Source organism: Bactrocera oleae, chromosome 4 (genome assembly GCF_042242935.1).
Source record: "Bactrocera oleae isolate idBacOlea1 chromosome 4, idBacOlea1, whole genome shotgun sequence".
NCBI classification, from domain to species: Eukaryota; Metazoa; Arthropoda; class Insecta; order Diptera; family Tephritidae; genus Bactrocera; species Bactrocera oleae.
This window is the reverse complement of record NC_091538.1, coordinates 2,724,452-2,748,488: the sequence shown is the minus strand read 5'-3', so window position 1 is coordinate 2,748,488 and position 24,037 is coordinate 2,724,452. Positions and strand designations below refer to the sequence as shown.

The 24,037-nt window shown below is 35.5% G+C and overlaps 1 protein-coding gene and 1 long non-coding RNA gene across 9 annotated transcripts in view; one reads left to right on the top strand and one right to left on the bottom strand.

Annotated features, from left to right (window-relative positions):
- The window catches only part of pyr (pyramus), a 57,603-nt gene extending 41,385 nt beyond the window's left edge, over nt 1-16,218 (top strand). For all 4 annotated transcript variants that reach the window (XM_070108354.1, XM_070108352.1, XM_070108353.1 and 1 more), the window contains exons 2-5: nt 1,661-1,706; nt 8,835-8,967; nt 11,867-11,985; nt 13,213-16,218. In XM_070108354.1, the coding sequence (XP_069964455.1) occupies nt 1,661-1,706; nt 8,835-8,967; nt 11,867-11,985; nt 13,213-16,218 (3,304 nt within the window). The remainder of the gene's footprint in view (nt 1-1,660; nt 1,707-8,834; nt 8,968-11,866; nt 11,986-13,212) is intronic.
- LOC138857017 (uncharacterized) overlaps nt 1-24,037 on the bottom strand; it is a 293,806-nt gene that overhangs the window by 58,981 nt on the left and 210,788 nt on the right. For 2 of the 5 annotated variants that reach the window (XR_011396009.1, XR_011396010.1), the window contains exon 5: nt 11,840-11,982. The exons of 1 other annotated variant lie outside the window; for it this stretch is intronic. This is a non-coding gene — a long non-coding RNA (uncharacterized lncRNA). Of the gene's footprint in view, nt 1-2,322; nt 2,666-11,839; nt 12,048-24,037 lie in introns of those variants that run through there. 2 more of the 5 variants (XR_011396011.1, XR_011396012.1) reach the window with 2 other exon arrangements.

The window sequence follows — 24,037 nt, the reverse complement described above, 5'->3', positions numbered from 1 at the left end:
AAATTGTATTTTTTTCTCTTGACAGGCTTTTTTATTGGAAATATATATTTTTTATAACACTTGAGACATTGGCAACATTTTTCATACTTAATTACAATAATGAGTATATAAAAAACAAAAACAAGTATAAATTAAAAAAAAAATCGTATAAGAGGTTAATGAAATGTAGCAGAAGACACTTAATAATGTGGAAAAATTTAAATGACAATGAGCGCTTAAAGTGGCAGTGAAAAATGAGGCTAAAAATTAAGATGCATAAAATATTATTGTGAAAAAAAATGGTTATTTTAATGCAATGCAAACAATGTGTTGCTACTTGCTGGCATTTTTGTGCTACCCGCCACTTGAATGCGGCGAAATAATCAATAGCTTTTATTTTTTATGCCGGAAATCGCTCGAATACGCAACAAATACACATACACACATATGTACGTATGTGCATAAATTTGTTGTAAATGAGTAAACGCACTCGAAAAGCAATTTGACAGTTCGAGTGCAGCGCTGTTTGAGTGCTAACTGTCAATAGTGGCACGTTGAAAAACGATTGGAAATAAAAAGGTAACTGTTAAGTGCTACTAGGCAGACGATTTCATAAGCGGAAGTGTCAATAGTTAGAAGTGATTTGAGGAAGCGCTTCGAAATTAAAGGAAATTAAATATGAAATGAATTGCGAGAAATAGGCGGCGAAAGCGAGAAAAGCAAAGATTGCACTTGCAGAAAAAATTATGAAACTTGTCGTTGGTGCTTACTTATGTACAAGTAACTTTCGCAAACACCGTAACTTAGTTGAAATACCATGAAAGCTTTCTAGAAGTAACAGAAAAAGCAACAAATGTCAGCAAAATATTGTAGTTTACAACAACAGATGATAGCGATTGTAGCATATTTAGTATAGTACGCAGTTACCTCGTTTTTACGCATACTTGGCCACGCCTCAAATAACCTTTCAATCACTATATATATGCTGTGTATATAGTACACCCACCTACATCGTAATAAATAGCCTTGTCATCGTGCATATTATTCATATGCAGTATACGAGTAAATATTTGCATATTAAAAACAGACAAACGGTTATTTATGACTTTTTGTAATTTACGATTTATGAAAATTTCAAGTCGTAAATTCGTATTTAGCGTTATGACACAATACGAAAGCTAGAAGAAAACAAGAAAATAGAAAAAAAAATGGCTGCTTTCGAACTCAAAACGTTTTCGAGTGCGGTTACTGCTCACTGCTTTTTTTGTTTTCTAAAAGTAGTCAAGTAATAAGTCAAGCGTCAGCAATTAATTATACAGTTAGTCAATTTCTTCCCGCGCTCTCCCACTCGCTCCACACAATTTTGAACACTACACTTTAAGCATTTGAACAAAAATATGGAAAAAATATACTGAGCTCACGACTTTTATTTAAAAAATGATTTAATTGTTTTCTATGCTTCAAAGTTTAGGAAATTTCCTACTCGCAGTCACACACACGCGCATAGATATATACATTTATATATGAGTAAGTGTGTGGTGCTTGTAGAAAACGCAGTTTGAAATATCGTATTCACTTAAGTATTTGAAAAAGTATAGTTCGAATAAGTATTTGTTATTGTATGAAAAAATTTGTTATTGTAAAATTTTTAATGACTATATTTATGTTTGCTTGATTACAGGTTACCCCAGTTAACGCTCAATGCCAAGAATACTATTTTACTTATGGTAAGTAAACGATTATGGCTCTAAAAAGGCTATGCAAATTACTGCTTGTGAAAATATTAAATATAAATAAATAAGTAAAATATATGCAGTAAATAAATAGTATTGTTTTAAAGTTTGAGTACGCAAAAAGAGTTAAAAATATGGAAAATGAATTTCATGAGTGTTCATAAGCATGTAAATAGGTTTAAGTTTTGATAGAAAGAAATTTATAATTTTTTTTTAAAGTTTTTATTTTTTTCAAAAAAAAAAAAAAAAAAATTTTTCCAAAAAAATTTTTTTTTCATGTTAGAACTTAAACATTTTTTATTTGTATTTTTTTTTCCAAAAAAAAATTTTCCAAAAAAAAAAACAAAATTTCCCAAAAATTTTTTTTCATGTTAAAACAATTTTAATTTTAGAAAGAAATTTATAATTTTTTTTTAAAGTTTTTATTTTTTTCAAAAAAAAAAATTTTTCCAAAAAAATTTTTTTTTCATGTTAGAACTTAAACATTTTTTATTTGTATTTTTTTTTCCAAAAAAAAATTTTCCAAAAAAAAAAACAAAATTTCCCAAAAATTTTTTTTCATGTTAAAACAATTTTAATTTTTATTTTTTTATTTTTATATTATATATGAAAAAAGACATAATGTGAGTGATCACAATATAATAGCGTACATATTAATAAAAAAAAACATTTTCGAAAAAAAAACCATATTTTCAAAAATATGCAGTGCCCATCTGCTTACCCGATTATCAGCATACATAATTGATCACTCATAACTTTTCACATAAATTTGTGTCTCATTGCGCTTGTCAACAATGCCCCCCACGCCACTTAGCACAATCGCCAGATACATATTTGAATTAAAAGCAACAACAAAAAATATATGTTCCGATATCTGTAAGTAGTATTTACGCGAGCACTCGAAAGAGCTGGGTTGAACGCCATTGAACTGCGACAAAGAGAACATAAGTACACTGTAATAAAAATTGTTATTAAAAGCAAAACAAAAAACGCAAAAACAATTAAATAAAAAAAAACTTAAACTTAATAAACCACAATAATAATGAGCGCAAAAGCTATGACTATGGCTTGAAAACAAAAAAAATTATATACATAAAAATAAAAACAATGAAATGAGCATTGAAACGCTTTTCACGCTTGTTGGCGACCAAATGGCTGAAAAATATAGAAGACGCGCAGATAAAGCGTGTGACAACAGAAACAATTTTATTTTGGTTTTTGGGTGCATATTTCTAATATATTTTTATATGTAGTACACAATCAGCGCTTCTCGGCTCCGAGCTAAGTGTTAATTTTACAACGATCATATTTTTATTAACGATGTGAGCGGCGCGTTTTGGCTGATTAGAAATTTAGTGCCTTACGCGCGCAATCACAGCAGCGGCTTAAAGAGATTGGCTTCAACTTATTCTGCGACATGCTGTGGAAGAGCTTTCATTGATTGATATGCTTTTTTGAAATATAATTTTTTTTTAATATGTTTTGATACTTTTAATGGGCTACAATAAGTTTTGGATTTGTTACAATTGAAATTTGATTTATGTGTTTTATTTGAGAAATGTCGGGTCAAAAAAGTCATTATTTTTGTTGTAGATTATTCTAATTACTTTGATTTATATTTGGAAGCGTGTCGCATATAGCGGATATTGTGTCATTTAGCGGGTGTTTAATTGCTTGTACAATATTTTGAGTTTAAGCTTTGTTATTGCTGGCTATCTCTAGATTGGGTGTTTACGGGTATGTGGAGCGTAAAAAATTTAAATTTTGAAATAATAACTTATGCTTTTATGAAAAATTATACGAACACAAAAGGAAATATTTTTAAATGCTTGAAACACACATAAGATACATATGTTTTTATATATATACATATGTTAAAACTATAAAATAAATTTTCGCCAAATTAATGAAATGATAATATGTGTTTAATATGAAAAGTTGCTTTAAGGCGCACATTTCATATCAATCAACTGAAAAACAGACACAACGTTTGCATTAAATGAGCATTGTTTGTTTCCCTGAATTTCCGTTTGTACTAAGTTAGCATGATTTGACAATGAGCAGTTTGTTAATACTAAGTTGAGATCTTTCATTGACGCTCAAAATCGCTGGGATAACATATTTGCTACTCTGAACACTTCACATACTCTTACAGTATAGTTGTTTGTATGTATATGCTTACAGGCTACCTAAAACTATGGCATAATATAAAAGCAACATTACGAAGAACATTCCAAGCAAAGTATATACTCGTACTATAAGTTATAAATACCCGAAAATCCCTACACATTATCTAACCACTCATAATGGCTTACTCATGGCCAAAGAGAAAAAATGTACACTACTTATAAGACTTCATGACCGAAGAAAAGTCAGAAGTATATCAATATATGATATCTTACACTATTTTGATAGTGTTGTTCAGCATGTTTACGCGTGAAGCTTCACAAAACCAGCTTTGAAGACCTTTAATAAGCTTTGTGGACATTTAAGGATCAGACAAACAGAACATAACCTCAAAAAAATTTCTACGAATATACAGCGGTGAAGTATTTGATTGACAAAAATATTTAAACAATTCTACTGAATTCTAACAATCAATTAAGCCCACTAAGCTGGCGGGTATTAAAAGAAAGCTTATGTACAGAAATCAATTTAAATTACACTTTGCACTGGCTCAAAGCAAACAACCTAGTAATTACACACACATGCAAACGTATGCACGTTTTGCAATAGAGGCTAATGGTGTTTTGTAAAATAGAAAATTAAAAAAAAAAATTTCGGTGTAATCAATCACATTGCTTAAGCTGATACATAAAGCAGACGGCTTACGCGTAGTGCAATTCAGTGATAGCTACGCCTTAGGCGCGCGCCATAGGTATGAGTAAGCGCGCACTAGTGTGGCAGGACAATGGTCGCTGCTTTCGTAAGCTTCAAAAGGCTTGTATTTCTATGTTGAAAAACTTAAGCGCGGGCTTTGTGGACTCAGTGTTGTGCCAGAAGAAGCTGTCGTTCGATAAGCGCTGCTGAAAAGATACGAGAGTTCGAGAGATAATGATGTAAGAAATGTAGCGCCAAAATAGGTGATGGTCTCAGCCATTAGTAAAAATTGTAGGAAATGAGGACTTTGGCAGTCAGTGGAGTTTAAAACCTGATATGTTGCTTTATTTTGGTAGTCGAAAAATCTAGAGTAAACGGTGCTTAATTTCTACCTGTTGTCCATATTTGGCGAAGCCCGTATGCCTTGCTGATATTAACTTTTATCTATTTGCACTAAGTCCATTGTGTCTTGCCATGTTTGGCACGCAGCATATGCGGCGCGTTTAATATTTTTTTTTTTTTAGCATAAGCATATTACTCTTGGCATTTATAATGCATATTTTAATTGAAAATTGACCTTAAATCCAATTTATGCCCATTCATTTGTGCTAAGCAAAGCTTGGAGGCCTTCAAGCCATACGCACACAAGTGCATGTGTACCTTAAAGTGGCCTTAATTTAAATTATTCGTTTAAAAGGCGACATTAAAGCGCCAGATAAATTGGCTCTACCGATATGAGCGGCGTGGTGTCAGCACAAAAAAAAAAGGCAAGAAGAAAGCAAGCGACGGCAGCTCCCGTCTACAGTCCCCAATCTTCCACATTTGCGCACATACATGCGCGCATGTGTGTAGCAAACTCATCCTTTGGTGAGCGCCGTTTTGTCTCTCTGTCGGCAAGAATTTTTATTGTCTTATGTTGACTGGCGTTCAACAGCTGCTGCTGCACACATACATACACAGACAATTTAGGTCTGTACGACAATGCGGTGAAGGCATCATGCGACATTGGCAAATCTATTTTCAACATGAGCGCATTTCAATAAATTCACATTTAATGCCATAACAATTGTGGCCCTGTGTCGGTGCGGCTATGCCAGGCCTATAAGCCGTTGTATATCCCTACTGTCGTTCATAATTGTTGTTGCTACTGCAGTAGTTTATTGGCGGAGTGGAGTTGTATCAAGGTGAATATGTGTACTACTAACGGCAGCCAGACAATGTGAGTTGGTCGCGCTAGTATGCGTGTGCTTCATACACTTGTCCAGTTGCCACTTCTGCATAGCGGCGCTACAAAGGATTATGGGCTTTTGGAGGCTTATTTGTCGCCTGCGGTCACCTACATACATATATAACTAAATAATCCTTTTAAAGTGTTTCTTACGCGGTAGATTGTGTTAGTGGAGGGTTTAAAAATTTAATATGCAGTATTTAGTAGAGAGTGGTAAATATATAATGCAAATTACTTGTTTCAATATCAAAATATTTGTATAAATTAATAAAGTATAAAAAAAAATAGATAAAAATTAAAAATCACCAATAAATTGTAAGTGGAGACTTTGGAGACATTCAAAAAATAATACTTTTTTGTTGCAATTTCAAGATTATTTATATATATTTCATTGCAAACATTTTTTTAGTGATTTAAAATTTTGGAGAGTAATGAAATTTTTGGAGACTTTTCCAAATAGTGAAACCTTGAATAATACAATCAAAAAACTCTTTAAAAAAAATAACAATTTCGAAATAGCATGCTGTTAAGTTGAGCTGCGGCATATTGCCGTTCAGTGTGCTTATGCAACTACTTTCAATTCAATCAGCAAATGCATTAAGCGCACATACACAATTTTTCGCCTGAATTTCATTCCTTTAGTACGCTTTGCAACATTTTAACTTCAAAGTAACCTTTTTCATAACTCAAATGACTTGCATTTCTGCACTCGCATGCGTTTATAAGAAGAGACAAAGCGCAAAAAAGGTTTGTCGTCGCGAGTCAAGGCATAAAAAATTGATATGACATTATAATCCGACACGTTACACACTTGTCAGCAAAAATATTGCACTGACTGCCAAAAACCACAAAGACCTGTAAAATGGCATACATTTCAGCGGCACAAATAACAATAATAATTAATATGCAAACGATTGAAAATGGGTATACATACGAGTATAGTGCTATGCTTCGACCGCTGTGGTTGCACGGTTTTTACTTATTCCGATGTTAGTTTTAACCACTTTGATTTCGATTATGTAAATTGGATTACAAAGGATCGAATGACAGACTGAAGGAAACAAGACACAAGCATTTCCGTTCGATGTTTTGTTAGCCACACACATAAATACATGCCTACACATACATATGTTATGTGCAGCAACTCGCTTCACACATTGTTTCCGCTGCGCCTGGTGGTGCAAATTTATCAATTTCCTGTTGATAGCTTGAATTAACACGTTGACTGCCGCGCGCGTTACAGTGAAATCTTCTTCAGGCCACGCGTACCGCGTATACGGAGTTTACGAAGCGTATTATGTTGGGTATTTCAATCGATATTTCAAAAATGCGAATCGGGCCGATCAGAGACATAAGGAAATATAAAGAAAACAACAACTTATTGTCCAAGTTGTCCCGACCAACCCCAGCTTTGTATAGAATGTTTTAAAGCTTTACATTCTACATGGTTTTCTTAATAAATCATGTTCGAATTTCTTTTATTACAACAGCTTATATTAATGAAATTCTATTATAAATGAATACGTTTATATTAATAAATATAGTTTATATTAATTATTACTATAGTTTATAGTTTTGTTACTTTCTCTGCGATATATCTTTTTAAACACATACGATTATCTATCGCAAGTAGTCAGATAAGCGTCGCACCAATACGGGTGACGCGGCTCGATCCGAAATTTGAACTCACCCGAATAGGGTTGACGTGGCAGTTAACGTGTTAATGACCTTAAATGCACTCATTTGCATTTTTCAGTTACTCATTATCGTTATTTAATCTCCAACACTATCACATCCAAGATATTAGCTACCAACAGCATTTACGCCGTCTCGCAAATGATCGCATCAGCAACAGCGCTGAGTGCCTGCCGCCAGCGTACGCTCGCTGTCCCAGCATCGATGTCATCATCATCAATTCTTGTCCGATTTCATAAGCATTTTGTTTGGGTTTTTTTTGCTACATTAATATTCCAATTTTAATAATTGTTATTATGGTGGGAATTTTTTTCGGTATACCCCAAGCATGCCGAATAATAGTCTGGAACGCGTAGCAACCGACCATGTCGCAGTTTTAGGCGGCATTCAATTTTGTCTTCGCTGCTTTTTGTGACACTTACAATGAGCGTTTAAGTGGATGCTGCTTCTTGCAGTTCTTGTTGTTGTTCTTTCATTATTATTTTTGTCTTTACGAACATGCGAGTTTTTTTTCTTCGCTTGTTGTTCTTTGCGGAGGGAAATGAAATTTATGAATTGCATTTTAATTGTCGGCTATGCAAATAATGACTAATAAACTTGCTATTAAATGTGCGCGCCGATGACAATATTTGCATTTTTATTGTACGTATATCAGCGCGTAAAGTCCGCAATACATGGTGCAATCGGTTGACACTAGTGAGAGCGATATTGTTAAGAACGTGTTTTACGATAGCGCCTGGAATGCTAATGAAAGTCATTTAATATTGCCCGCGATGCAATAAAGTGGGGTTATGTCAGTCAGGGATTAAGCGCACAAAAGCGTGATAAAGTGAAACTGAAAGTTAACAATTAAGCAACTTTGTTCGGGTTTGGTTAGACTGGTGTGTGCGGTAGGGTTCTACATTAAATAAACATTGAGTACCTATATGCAGAGGTTTGCTTTTTCTCCAAAGTTTTTAAAGTTATAAAGTTATGTGGTTGAAAATATACTTTCTTGCAAATGTAAATATAATACATTTTGAAACTCTCCAAAAATATAAAGCCAAGCTTTGGTGTGCTTATCGTTTGCTCAGTGCTTTATTAATACTATTGTCTTGATTCTGCCAAAAATTGTTTGTTTTTGAAAGTCTCCAAAATTTATTTTTGCTTTGAGCACTTTATTACAATGCTTTCTTAGTAATTCTTGTATTTTGTGACAATGAATATTTGCATATCGAAAGTTTTCAAAGCATAAAAAGTTATGCAAAAGCAAACTTGCTATAACACTTTATGTAATAATAATTTTAGTAATTTTATATACATGTTTACTTGCAATTTGTTTAGTACTGCTAGATTATACAAATTATAAAAATAATTTTACTTTTGCTCTTTCATTACAGGTAATGTTTGCCTTTGTAGTTCCAGCTTACACAAAAGCAAAAGACTATGTCTTAATGCTTACGACCCACAACGACCGAGCGCTACATATAAATGACGTCGGCAAGGTGACTGCAGCTAACATAGCTTTTGCACGTAAGTTTTTTCAACATTACAACCATAATTCTTGGAGTTATTAAATTTAGAATAAAACGTTGTTGTACAAAAAAAAAATGTATATACTCGGGCTAAAAATTAAATTGAGCTCTCAACTCCTCGGCGAAACAGCGGGATTTATTGAGAATCAATGTCATAAATAACTACGCTGTGGAGATGTCTACACGCAAGTTTCGTATATTAATATGTGTGCGTGTAATATAAAGAAATTAAGAAATATTTCAATTTCTACACGCCAAGCACAACTACTCGTCTGTCGCTCCTATTGGGATTGTCTCACTGCAGAGCGAGCGTAATAAATTTTCATTGGAAATCTTAAATTTTGCAATTTTAATTGATTTGGCTTTTGTAGCTAACCTTTTTCGGTACTTTCAACTCTCGCTTTGTGTCTGTCCTTATTCGCTTAAGCGAAACTTCATTCCATTTTTTCGATTTATGCCGTCTGGAATGCCGTTTTTGGTGTATATATTGTAGCAACTTAATTAAATTATGGTAATTTAATATTTTATTGCTATTGATTTAAAGTCCTCACTCGTGGACGCACATAAATTCGCTGTTAAATCGCAAGAATGTCGATACATGGCAGTTGTTATGAGAAAAAAATAGCGAATAACATTTCACTGTAGAGTTGCTTTGCTGGCGTCAGTGCGAGCTGTTGGCGCCATCTGTCAATTTAAAGGTTGCTTTGCGGCATACACACACACTTATTCACGCTTGTGTTATTATTAGGCGCTCGTATAATTGAAATTATTGTATTTATTATGATTGTCAGTAATAAAATGTAATACTACCAAATATATGTGACCGGTTCGCTGGCCGATAAGTGCATTGATTACATACACCAGCGCATACATAAATATACTACTTATGAGTTCCTATGTAAAAATGTTGCACTTGGCGTACAAAACCCACGCATGCCGCACAACACGCATTCCGCACAACACGCTGTTGAAGTTTCGCTATTAATTTTATGGTTTTCGGTCGCTGTCATAACCACCGCAAGTTACTGTCGTTCATAGGATTTTCTAGGTCGCTGCGTTTATACAAAATTTCAGAGAAACTAAACATTTTCTAGGAAATAAGTTAATTTGGTTGCATTGCACTTTAGTACTATCGCTGCAATTACGATTAATGGCATAGTAGATAAAGATTTCAATTTAATTTTTACGAAGTCATTTAAGTAATCAGTATGCGAGGTGTGAATATGTGAATTAATGTTTAAAATATTTCAAGGAAAAGTATGAGCTCACGCGTATATTGATACATTTTCAATATTAAGTCATTGAATTCAACCTGATATGCATCAACTCAGTTAAAAGTAGCTATTTGAGTTGTTTTATAATTTAAAAAAAAAATTTTTTTAAATTCTCCAAACTCTCCAAACTTTTGAAAATACATCAATTGGTCGAGAACAGTCATACCTTCCTGTAAAAGCCGGAAAGTGTAAACGAATATGAAAATGCTTTAAGTCTACAAACTCTCCAATTTTTAAAATGTATGCTATTATAACATATGACAATGAAAATAAGTAGCTTTCACCCACTATCACCGGTTACCAATAGTAACTGAAATATTCGTAATATGTGAAAAAACAAAACCAAACAAACTTCTCACGTAATTGCATTTTATCTAGAGCGATCACAGGCGTTATAAAAACTTTACTTTTTTTTAAATTCTTATTTGCTAATTTTAAATTTACTATAATATCTGTATACTGAATATTTTTTGTTGTGAAATAAGTAGTAAAAATATTCAAAAGCTAAAGAGGGTAAGTAGTTAAGGGGACGATACAAAAATAAATCGTACACTACTACTTCCATAAATCTTCTATAAACAAGCGATAAAATAATCAACTGTCGAAGAAAAGTGTAGGAAAATAACGTAATTGATAAAATTCCATAGTATTTAGTATGATATGTATGTCACCATAAAAAAAACTTGCATTTGCATTGTTGCTTTAAGTTGTTGTTCAGTTGTAGTTTATGTATTGATATCTTATTATTGTTGTAGCTATGACTACTGCAAATGCTTTTTATATGACTTTAAAGTTATTTTGAGAAAGTTTTTGCCACATTTTAACTTTTAGATATTTGAAAATTGATCGGCTATGTAGAAATATATATTTTTTAACATTATTATATATATATGGTACTTTAAACAACATGAGGCGTCAAAAAATATGCCCTAACAAAGAAAATACACCTAGCTGTTTGTTTCTTAATAAATATCATTTCAATAAGGCCGCACATATTTTTGAAAGATTTGGATTGATAAGCGTTAGTTAGTTATGGGGTTTAATTTAAGCCACTCATTTCCTTCATTATCTCCGGTGATAAAGCAAATAATTAAACGGGATTCCAGGAAATTAATCTCTTGTTAATCGTAGACCAATCACCTCAATATGATTACCGAACGGCGACACCGGGGCGTATACGTACTGTAGTACTAGTATTATCTCAAGTGTGTTTTATATTCATCGTAAAGAGACACCACATACCTTTTAACGCCAACAAAAATTGTAAATAACCAAAAAAGAAATGGCCCTTTTCCGGTATGTTTACTAAGTCGCCAAGTTTAGAATATTTTCACTACTGCGTAGCGCAAGTATTTTTAAACTCTGATCAATAGATGGGAATGGCTATGACCGAATGGTAAGCTTTAGCGGCAGACAAATGCAGGCACATATCTTTCGTATGACATCATATGAAAGTAGGTGAAATGACATTGAAATATAACGATAAGAATCTAATAGCTGCTTAATACGAGCATGTTGCTTTTTTTATATTAGTTAAATAATCAAATTAAGCTGTATAACATGAAATTAGATAGTTTAAAATGAATTCTTACTTACTTAACAACTTTGTTTTTATTCTTGCAGAGCCCATAACCATGGATAATGTTGGTGATCCATTTAATGGCGATCCATTCTTTATTACGCTTTATGCCAAACAAGTTGGGCGGTTTTTGTGCTTTCGACATGGCAGATTAGAGGGACTGGTAAGTAAAATTTGGCAGTTTTTATATAATTAATAGCAATCGCTGCATTAATATGAGATCGGCTGAATGAAAGCGATAAAATGTTAAATTATTATACATGTATATTAACTTTGAAAAATACTACGATTTCTACAACGGAAAATTATTTAAGCTTCTAAATTTTATTGCATGAAATCAGTGTAGACAATTTTCGCAAAATATAAAAATCTCTACAAACTCTACACTTTTTAAACAGGCTATTTCAAAGTATTTTTTAAATATAATAGTTAAAAACTACATAAAATAGCGGTTTATCAAGAGTTTTTCAAACTCTCCACTTGGTAAACAGTCTATTTCAAATATGTATTTCAAGTAAAGTTGTTTAAAATTACATAAAACAGCTGATTCTCATGAATTTTTCAAAGTCTCTAAACTTTCCGCTTAGCTTAAATTGCACGCAAGCATACGTAAATATTACTCTAGTACCTCAAACGAGCCTTTTTTAGACAAACATACTTACATTACACATGCAATATAAAAGCCGTAATAAGTAAATAAATATTTGTTTATTACTTCTTCATACCGTTATCTTTGCGGCCAATCTTAATACAAAAGTATTACTAAATTAATGATCAATTAATATGATAGCTGTGATTTTTAAGTGGTCGGCACTAAAAATCGGTATTGAAATAGAAAATATAATAAACTTCACATTTAGCGCGCCTCAAGAAGTCTTCACGTCGCCTGCACAAAGCAAGTGTGAGTTTTGATAAAATCTCTTATCTAATTTAATCACTCTAATAAATTCGTCAAATTGTTTGAAATTTACCGAACTACTTGGACCTATTTGGTGTTGGGCAAAATAGAGACGCATAAAGTTAATTATAATTTTCATAATGGCTATTGAAAATTTACGAGTGGGAGGATATCTTCGGACATAACTTGAGGGCTGTAATTTGGCATTGGAAATTCCAATGACGTACTTCTGAGTGCTAAGTTATAATTTATTTGCGATATACAGGTATAGAAATACATTATGTTGACAGACATGGAAAAATATTGCAGATATATATGTGAAGAGGCGCTTTAGAGACCCAATTTAGGGAGGGAGTTTTGTGCGATTACATTTTCAAGTTCAGTTTGCAACGGTATTTTATTTGAGGAGTTTTTGAATATTTGTTTTTTTGTTTCCCCACAGAGGAAAAAAATTCTAACTTTTTTGGTTTATTTTCTCTCCTCTCTTTGCAGAAACAGCTCACGCGCGATTGCCACTTCAGTGAGAGCATTGAACATGGTCACTACATGTACGCGAATGCCTACAATGCAACGCTGCGGGTAGGTTTCACGAAGCGATTTAAGCCCATTGGACCGAAGCGGCTGAAACATGCGCACAGCATCAGTAAGGATCACTTTCTCTTTGAGCGGCGCCGGTTGGAAGATATTACTATTAGTAGAATCACCTCTTCAACTACAAGAAAAACAACAACTAAACCCATTACCACCACCACCATCTCCACCACCACAACAACCATGCATACACCCAAAGTCACACGCATTCAGCGGAATAGATATAATGCCCACAAACACAATAACAATGACAATAGTTCCACACTGAAAAGCACCATAACACAGGAGAGCCTACAGCAACCACAAAAAGGACTGCATACAGAAGCTGCAAAGAGTATTACTAATAATAATAATGATAGCCATAGTCTTAGTAAAGATCATAGAGTTAATGATAATAAAAGTAACAACAAGGGCAATAACAATAGGCCACAACAACAAGGAGGCGGTTTGCTGGAAGAGCGTCTCCGTAAGTTGCAACATCCGTTACGGCACGATAAAAATAGTATTGAGAAAAAGAATCACCGTCGTCGTCTACACAATCGGCGGAAACAACAACAAAAACGACAACAGCAACATAATTTGTCAGCGAAAGGTGTGGTGCGCCACCATCACAACAACGGCACAAAAATGGCGCGCAGACGTCAACATGAACGCGAGCAATTGCTGCGCAAACAGAGTCGCCACCGTCAGCAAATGTTGGCACGACACGAACAGCAACAGCGCCAGCAGCCACCACCGACAGCGCGTGGTCCGGGCGCGGCGGCTAGCTCTACGGCGTCAACAGCGGCATCAGCGCTTACAGCCACTGCCGCATCGTTAGTGCCGACAACGCTGATTGACATAATGGCTATGTTGGCCGCGTCGCGTCGTAAGCGCGGACGACGGAAAAAGGAGGTAACAGAGGAGGAGAGTGAAAGCGCGGGCGAGACTGGTAGTGCAGGTGCGGGTGCTAGTAGTGGAGCACAAGCCGATATGCAAATAGCTGTGGCACAAACAGCGCTACCCAAACCAATGGCAGAAGAGATGGTGGTGAAGCGCCAAACGGAGGAGCGCCTGCTGTTGGAACGCGGAGAGCAGTCGCCGGCGAGTGCGCAACGTCAAGCAGCGCTGGGTGCTGCGATCAAGGGAGCGATGGAGGCGCCAACACGCAGGCATCGACATCAGCATCAAGAGCGGCGGCCGCAGGCGCTGGCTACGGCCAACGAACCAGTGAGAGCGGCGCAACATGTTTCTGAGAATATGGTTGCGCAAGCGCAGGCGCAGCCCAAACAACAGCAACAAACAGATGAATACTCAAATAGTTATGTTAATAGTAATTTAAATAGTAATTATAAACTAAATGCTTATACTAATGCTAACGCTAATAATGGTAATGATAACGTTAATGCAATACCTGCCTTGCCAAAAAACTACTTATACGAAAACTCGCATCAACGCGCCGATTATGATTATCATAGTCACGAAGATGATGACGACGATAATGATAATAATAACTATAGCAACAACAATAACTACAGCAACAGCAATAGAAGTAGAAAAAGTAGTGTTAGTCAAAGTAGTGATAGTCTTAAGCCTAGTATGACTGATTATAGTAGTAATAGTAATAGTAATTCTAAGTTTAGTCAACAACAGCAGCAACAGCAACAGCAACAACCACAAGCAACACTTAACCATATTAGGCATAGATACCGACGACGAGCTGCTGCCACCGTAGCCACAAACGAAGCAACGGTTGCAACAGCTCACGATCAACAATATAGTCATGTTGATACGAACGACGACGATGTTGCTACAAACATTGTTGATGGGCATGTTGCTGAGCAACAGCAGCCCGTTCAACGCGCACAGCAACAAGTGAGATTGGCAAAAAACGAAGAAACTGCCGCGAAAGTGAACGCTTCCGTGGTGGATTTCGGGCGCCAACAAAATGCTAAAACGACTACGAAAACGAATAAAAATACAGCAACAAATATTAAAACGAATATAATTGATGCGAATACAAATACGAATACTTATTTGAAAGATAACAACAATAATAACAATAACAACAATGAAAATATTGATAACATTAGTCTTAATAGTAATGGTAAGGTTAGTTATAATGACAACGGTGACATTAATGTGCACACTGCTGTTGCAGAGCAAGCTGTTGCTGTCGCTGTGAAAAGCAATGACCAAGGCGGCAATGACGTGAAAGACAATAATGTGAAGCGTAATTTTTTTGATATACGCCTGCCGTTTTTTCGTCAACCTAGCATCAATAACAACAATATTAACAGTAATAATCATAATATTATGCTTATTGCTGACAACAACATTAATTTGGATGTCGTAGAGGATGTGCATGATAATAATGCTGCCGCTATGCAAATGCATGCAAACGCTAATCAAGAAGCCAATGTTAATCATATTAATAGGCATGCAATTGCTAATGCGTATGCAACGCCACAGCAACAACAACGGCAACAGCAACAAGCAGCAAGTAATGGCGCTGCTACCACTGCCGCGATTGTTGTTGGCAATTTAGCTTTTGCCGCGCGCTTAGCACACGCATACAATTACGATAATCACAATGTTATTGATGCTATTCACCATAATATTAATAATAATAATAATAACTATAATGCTAATCATGTTATGAATGATGATGAAAATGTGCATGCTGCAAATATCGATAATCTAAATATTGTTAACGAGCATGTGTTAGCCGCTGCTTATCATAAGCGTTTTTTTCGTAGCTTAAATTATGCTAATACTAATCACAATGTGAATAATAATTATAATAATTATAATGATGATAATGATGTCAATGACCCAGGCGTGAATAATGATGATGAATGGAAAAGAAATCATAATAAATATGATATGACTATAGTACAATACAGATATGTAGTTGTCTTTTATTAGAAAATCGCTGAAGAGAGTGGAAGTGGGTGGGTAAAAGTGATGAATTAAGTGGTTAAGTAAAAGTCAAAAGTTGCTACAAAAGTGATGCAAAGCAATAAAACAAATAATATTGTGGCAATTATAAAACTTAATTGTCACTCTGATTAAGCTCTGAACGTTAAAAAATATTACGATAACGACTTCGATGAATGTCAACTTTATGAAACAAGCATGGTAAGTATACCTTTTCAGCAAACGGTTGAAAAATCACCGCAAAAACCTTTGTTCAGACTCTCATTTTATGTGAAGAAGCAGAGATAAGCAAGGGTTCCTTATCTTTAACATTATTTATCTATTTATTGTTAGGAAAGCAAAAGTAAAGATACTTTTCTCTAGAAACACCAAAACCAAGCTAATTTTCCTAAAATGGTTTTAGTCTCAAGCAGACAGAGAGCAGAATTAAATAAAACGATTGCTTTTAAGTTCTTAGAAGTGGAGCAGGTGTCTGAGCAGTTTTATAACAGTTTTTGTAATGTTTTAAAGAGCTTTTCTCAAATACTTAAGTAAAAACAGTAATTTTTTATATGCCTAGTACTTATTTACACATTAATCTAGAAAAGTGGTGCGCTCTTACTTTGCGTACAGAAGGCAGTGACGGATTAAAGTAAAATCGCCGTATTAACTTTTATATGTCGAAATACTTGACGTTTTGAAGGTGTCTTTTACTTGACATTTTCAAAATAACTGACCTACTCACGCTGCTGCTAATAGAAGAGATTATCTAGATTATTTTCGGTTTGTGTTTCAGTGGAAATCAAGTGATAAATGACAGTTTGGCGAGCAACTCACGCGAGTATGCGCTAACATTAGTAAAAAATTACGAATATTTGCCTTAAATCAATGTCCAGCTCAAGCGACACTACAGGTGCTGATAAACCGCGAACTTATCTGCAACTTGTTTGGCGGCGCGCGATTGGCATGAAATGAATTAAGCGATTTTAAGGCGAGCACACACAAGCTGTAGCAAAATAAATAAATAAACCGTAAAATGTCAAACGCACAAAATGCATATTTAAACAATTTGACAAATTACCAAGCGGGTCAGTGGAGTGGGCAAGCCAAGCGGGTCGTGCGCGCGGCCGCCACCTGTTCAACTGGTCGAATTAAGCTATGCGCTAGCATCGGCAAGTTAGGATTAGTACACAGTTTGAGCGTTTGCGCTGCTAGCATGCGTGTGGATTACGGCAACGCTTCATATTTACAAAATAACCGCTTATTCTGCTAGACAGCCAACCAGGTGGCAAGTGATTTTTATTTCCCAGGCCAGCGGCCATTAGACTCAACAAACTGGCCAAGAATTCCACAAATGTGGCAAAGTGTGGTTGACGCGGCAGTAGCAGTAGTGGTAGTCGGCGCGTTCAACGGGCCTTTAGCATGTTGACATTGTCTGCTTGGCGTTTTGTGTACGCACACAAAGCTTGGCTTAGAACGGTTTCTGCAGCAACTTTTCCTCAACAAAGAAAAAAACTACAAAAAAAAAACGTGTAGAGAAGTGTAATAATGACGCACAGTTGACGTTTGTATTTTCATTTGTGCCGCGCAGGCGGTACACAGCGGGGTGCTGGCATACGCCGCTCGCCAACGCCGACAATTCTAGCTGCTTTACACCTCTTGCACTCAGCGCTGCTTGTTTGCTTGTTGAGAACTTCTAAAAAAAATTTAATATTCGAGTGAATTTATAGTTTTTTAATGAGCTACATTTTTTCGCTGCGTCCGCCAACGTCCGCACCGCTACGACTTTCTTTCTACGTCCAATCGCGCCTGTCCGCCCTTTGGACGTGCGCTGTCGCCTACCGATATGCCAGCGTATATATATGTAAATTAGTTAGGAATTCCTACAAACAAGCTTTTCATTTTCAATCAAGCATTTCGAATTGTTTATGTTTGTTCTATAGACGCCGCTGCGCCACCACCGCCCTCAATGCCGGCCCAACTCGTCGCTAAGCCGGTTGTGCGCTATTGGTATGCATATCGGAGCACATACAGGTGTTATACACGCAGCTTCTACATTTATTCTTCTTTATTCATTCTCTTTGTATTTTTTTTGTGTCAATAATGTACTTAGCCCATTGTGCGCTTTGGTGTTGCATTTTTCATTTTTCAACGTTTTTTTTTTGCTCGAAACAAAGAGAGAGATGTTAATAAGGAAATTATCTGCGGTGCTGGGGCCGAAATAAGTAAGAAATTACCTGCACGCCAAGCGCGTATGCCGCGGCCAGCTGCTGCACCGTCTAATTAAATGTTGGCGTTGATTACATCGTAGAATATTTTTTGACAAATTACCCAGCCGTTCGCTTGAGTGTATGTAAATTTACGCTGTGCGTGTGTGTGTGCGCGCAAATGTAAAAATATTTGTGTACATATTTCATTTCTCAGCGCTGATATACGTTCGCGTTTGATTTATGTGCAACTGGGAGAGGCTGGAGGTTGGTGTTGGCTGGCCTCCGTATGTTATGCTCGAGCATTAAAGTGTTAACTGTTCGTCGTTTCATTAACTTAACGCGCTGTGTGTGTATGTCTGCATGCATGTACAAAGTTGACTTTGACTCGGCCCACATTTACAGCGGTGTGCATACCAAGCTCGCGCGTGTGTGTGTGTGTGTGCAACGTATTTATTTGCATCTTTGCAGCGCTCAATGGCTGTTTGATGTATTAATTTAATGCATCGCCGCTGTTATCGGCATTCAAAATGGTATTTGTGTTTGAATTGGCATTTGGTGGCGCTGCTGCCGGTGCTGCTTGAGAAACAGGTTAATATCAGATAGCCATTTATTTTCGTGTTTTACTCTTTCTTTCGGTTATTAAAATCTGTCACTGGCAATGCGAGTATGCAAGCTTTGTTTTCGGTAGATGTCGCAAATGCCTTGACCCGCGCAATAGTTTTGAAAGTTCATTTAAATGAGCTTAGAATGTCAGAAGATTTATCGGTAATATAAAATAATAGTAAAATAGCAAAGAACTGCTATTAAAATTCTTCTAATGTCTAAATAAAAATAAAGTAACGAATAATGCTTCAACTACTTGTTTTAAAAATCAATTCCACTGCCAATTTCTTTAGCTATCAACTTTCGGCGAGTATTGTCGAGACTCCTGCCTCCTGAACCGACACTGTACATTTTCCAAATAATTTTGCGGATTACTGCTGAATTAATAACACTTGGACGGATGAAATTCCGAGTCGTTACAGGTAACGTTCAGGCGATGTGAGTTCATGTCCGCTCTTTGTCTTAACCTGAAGTCCAAACTATTTCTTTAAGCTTCAGAAATATTACAGAAAATCTTGTGATATCTATCTATCTCTATCTGCAAATATATACATATAAAATATGTCGAAATAAAAAGAAATTACAGGATCTCTATAAATACGATACATACATGCATTCACAAAAAAGTTCAATCTGTTCAGGAATATCAAGCATTATCCTACATGATTAAATTAAGTTTATTTGCTCTGAAAAAATCTGCAACAATTCTTAATATACAGCAACAGATCATTCTTCTTAAAAAAGTACTTTGTTCACAATACTTTCTGAAACACTTCCTCTATTACCGGCTCTAGTACTCCTATCCGTTTTAACAGGCCTCTAACCCTAACTCTCTTCAATGTTATTTCCATTTCAAGCGATAACAAATGATACTGTAACGGTAGCAAATTTACAGCTACACATTTAATACCAGCTAAATGAAACATCAGATGACTAACTGAGTGCGAGTGAGTTTCCCTTAACGTTTCGGTGAGCCGAAGTAAAGTTGGATGCTCGCACCTAATCAGAAAGTTTAATATTGAAAATATCATCGTTTCACTGCTTAAGCAGACTGTTATTGTAAGCCTTCTTATTTATTAATTTTAGCGAAGGCAACAATTGATCTTCAGTGAAGAGCAAATATGTTTAACTGTTTTGTTTTTTTATTATTTATTACATATTTTTTTAAATTGGTTTGTAGAATTTCCAAGTTGACCTTTAGAATTCCGAAAAAAAACTTACTAGTCTAACCTTTTGTAAAAATCACTGCTACTTGCGCATTCCAAAAGCTGAATTACAAGCTAAATAACACTTTTTACACCCACACGCTGGTGAGCGAACAGCAGAGGTCAACGTGGTTTTAAACAGTTCTCGTTGTTTAATTCATATAAGATTGACAAGTAGACAAATTGTATGAGCTAGAAATAATTCACGAACATACAGCTCGATCAATGTACATATGTATGTATGTATGCAGCGTGATTTACCTATGTGCCTTGCAACTAAGTTTCGAGATATCAAGATTTTTATGGGTTTCTAAATTTGTTACATGCTGCTTCATTCTAAAAATAGCTGCAATTTTGTAAAGTATTAAAACTTTGTATTGAGTCGCGCTTACATTTGCATACATATAAGCATTTGTATGTGTGTGTGTGTAACTGTTTATGCACGGCTTAGGCGTCATGCCGATTTTTAATTTAGTACTTATATTTTTATAGAGTCTCCCAAATTGGTGAACAGTCATCAGTGTTGGCTTGTTTTAGCTTTATTTTTAATTTTATTTCGCGCTTTTTTCAGACGCCAAAAAAGGAAACTGAAAAATGCTTAAATATCAAAAATTGTATATTTGATTTGAGGACCTAAATATTGATCAAAGTTACACACAAATATGTACATGTGCACTCGCAGAATTATCGTAATAAAAGCAGCAACAATTTGACGCCAGTCAGCTGCCTTTTTGGCAGTCTTTATGACTGTAACGCCGCCTGGCGTTTGTGACAACTTCGGCGGCATACGAAGCTGACAGAGTTTATTTTAGCTTTTTTGGAACATTTTTTATCGCTTTTTTTACGATTTCACTCTTTTTTCGAGCAAATGTAGGTGTCACAAACGCGCAATCGCCTAGAGCCAACAGCCGACTGTCAACCGCCAATAATTAGCGATATAAGAAGGTATAAAAAGCGATGGCAAGTGATTTTATGGCGAGCTCTGCCATTCGCTCGTAATGAGGTCCCGAGTGAGCGCACCAGCTGGAGTTAAGTATATGGGAATTGTACCTACGAGTACACAGATCGTATATACGAGTAGTGTACGAGTATATATACAAATATTGTATACCGATTGTGTAGATGGTTAGACTGATTATATGAAAATCAGTGCAAAGAAATAAAAGTCGCGCAAAATTATTATCGATGATTGGATTTCGCCGATTTGAAACTTTTGTGGTTTTATCAAAACCTCTGCGTGGACATGTGTGCTAATCAGAGCGAAAGAATGTTAAGTAAAGCAATTCTAGCAGGTCATAAATTCCACTCTAATCTATCAATAACTTTCTTTCTTATCGAATTCCAAGCAATTTCGTATTTTCTGGAATGTTGGTAAAATTGTTCATATTATTTCTATTTAAGTAACGTTTTTATTTCTACGAAAATTATGTTAGTTGCTGTAGCGTTGAGATTTCTCGGAAAAGTATTGAAATATGGTAGATTATTTTTGTACAGCTACTGTAGACTTAGTGAGAATACCAAAAGATTGCGAGCTCATTTTTTAACAGCTAAGGTTTAGTAGAAAGAATGGCATGTTCAGAAACCGCGCGCTGAAGTAAGTTTTCGTTTTTTTATAAAAAAAAATTCCATTAACTTAAGAATTTCAATCATAGCTTTGGCCGCTGTGAAACAAGTTTTTTCTTGGATAATTTTTCAACTAGAGTCACGCAGTTTAGACGCCGCTGTTTGAGATTACCAATATAACGGCAACACAGAGAAGATAGAAACACCACAGATCTATAAAACATTTTTCCTACTTACACTTGGTCACACGCCACTACATAAGTAAATACATGTTGTACTTTCAGTTAACGTGGGTGTGAAAAATGCTGCTACATGCCACCTTTTATGACTATTGATACCCATAAAGCATTGTTGGTTTTAATGTTCATAATGATCATAGTAGATCGAATACAAATGCCGTGATACGTTTGCTTTCCGGCACTCAATTAATTATGTTTTCGACATAAAAAATTGGGTCAAACAACTATTCAGGTTTTATCACCTTAGAAAAGGCATTAACAGCTGCACAGTATGCGGTCGCGTAAGTCTTGAAGAAGCGGAAAAAAAATTGAAGTAAAGTTAAGAAGAAGACGACACTGAACTCTACGAGCTCGTGTTACAACTGTAGTAAGCCTCGGTGAGGCTCTAACATTTGTGAAGGTGTTAAAGCAATTTGTCATATGCCTTGGGTGGGTGTACACTGGCGCTGGTCTGGTCTTTGCGTTACGTCACGTTGAGTGTGGTACGCAAAAGTAATAAAAAATGCAGGCATGCTGGCGTTTTTACAGATATACTTTTTTCGTCAGCATTTATGACCATTAACTGGGCATATGTGTATGATTTGCTTTTATGATCCTTTGCCACATTAAAAAAAATGATGAAAACTTGGCTTACTTCAATGGTACCACGTGTACCTCCTTGTAAATGCCACGCAAGTGTTGTGAATGTGCGGGTGCGTTCGCTCTCACACACTCTCACTCCCCCTAACTTACTGTCTCTAGGTGATTGGATAGGCACTGCACCTACTCATCATCAGTCTTTGTAATTGCAATTGTTGCATGGTTTGCACCGCCGCCTTTTTGCTTATTTGAAGGTATTTGACTGTATTTTGTTTGGTTTGGGATTTTCATAGAACCAAAGGATCATTAAACATGCACTGACCTTCCGCATTCTGTGCATTTCGTTGTTCGTTCTTTCTGTTTATGTTGTTATTGTATTCCATGGTATGCAAAAGTGGTAGTTATTGTTATTGTAAGTTACATGTGTGGTTGCTTGCTTATTGTTAGGTGTTATTTGTTGCTTCACTTGATTTGTTTTGAAATGCTACACTCAAAGGTATTGGTTTATTTGGTTTATGGGTATTTTGAATTTTGGCGCTGGATATTGAGAGAACGTGGCTAGCAATTTCAATACGAATAAGTGAGTTAAATTTTGCATACATTAATCTTAAAATAAACCTGCCGTTTTGGGAGCTGGACTTAAAGGCATTTTTGTTACTTTAGTCGTACGAAAGTGTTAGTTTTTTTCAAAACATTTTTTTCTAACGACTTTTTGCGCAAAAATTTACACAGATAGTTATAGTGGTGCTATATAGTGCTTGGTACACATTTTCGGAATATATTGATCCTAAAGATATTTTCAAATAAATTTGGAAACCACATCGAAATTCCAACAACTTCATACCCCTTTTGTAGCTCATTGCCAATGTCGTCAAAGCCACTTCTTTATCCTTTCTTGCGGCCTTTGTGAATTTTATGGTTTTGCTACACTTGTCAAACACAAGAATTCGTAGAGTTCAAATGTTCTAACTACACGCTTGCATTGTTTACTTAAATAGCCGAAAGAACACGAGAACATGCTTCTAAGTATAGGCCTGCATATAAGTACCTGTGTAACATTTTATGTCTTTACCTCTGTAAAGCGTCATATACGCATTGTAAACTCTTAAGCACCTTTGCACTTGTGCAAGCAATAATTTTGTTTGGTAATTTGTTAACGTTGTTGCTATCTATGCGCATGTTTTGTATTCCCGAAGTGTTTCTCACTCCTTCGGCAATTTGTGTACGAACAATTATGTTTACTTTTATGTACTCACAATTATTTGTGACCGTATGTATTGATACATATAGGCTTATGTTGGCTCATGAGTTGCGCATGCGCTGTGAGAGATTTTAATGATCAATTCAATACATTAGCAGACCAATTAATGGACTACTTATAAATAAAGGCACGTATATCTAAAAATTATATTGAGAAGGCGAATGCAAT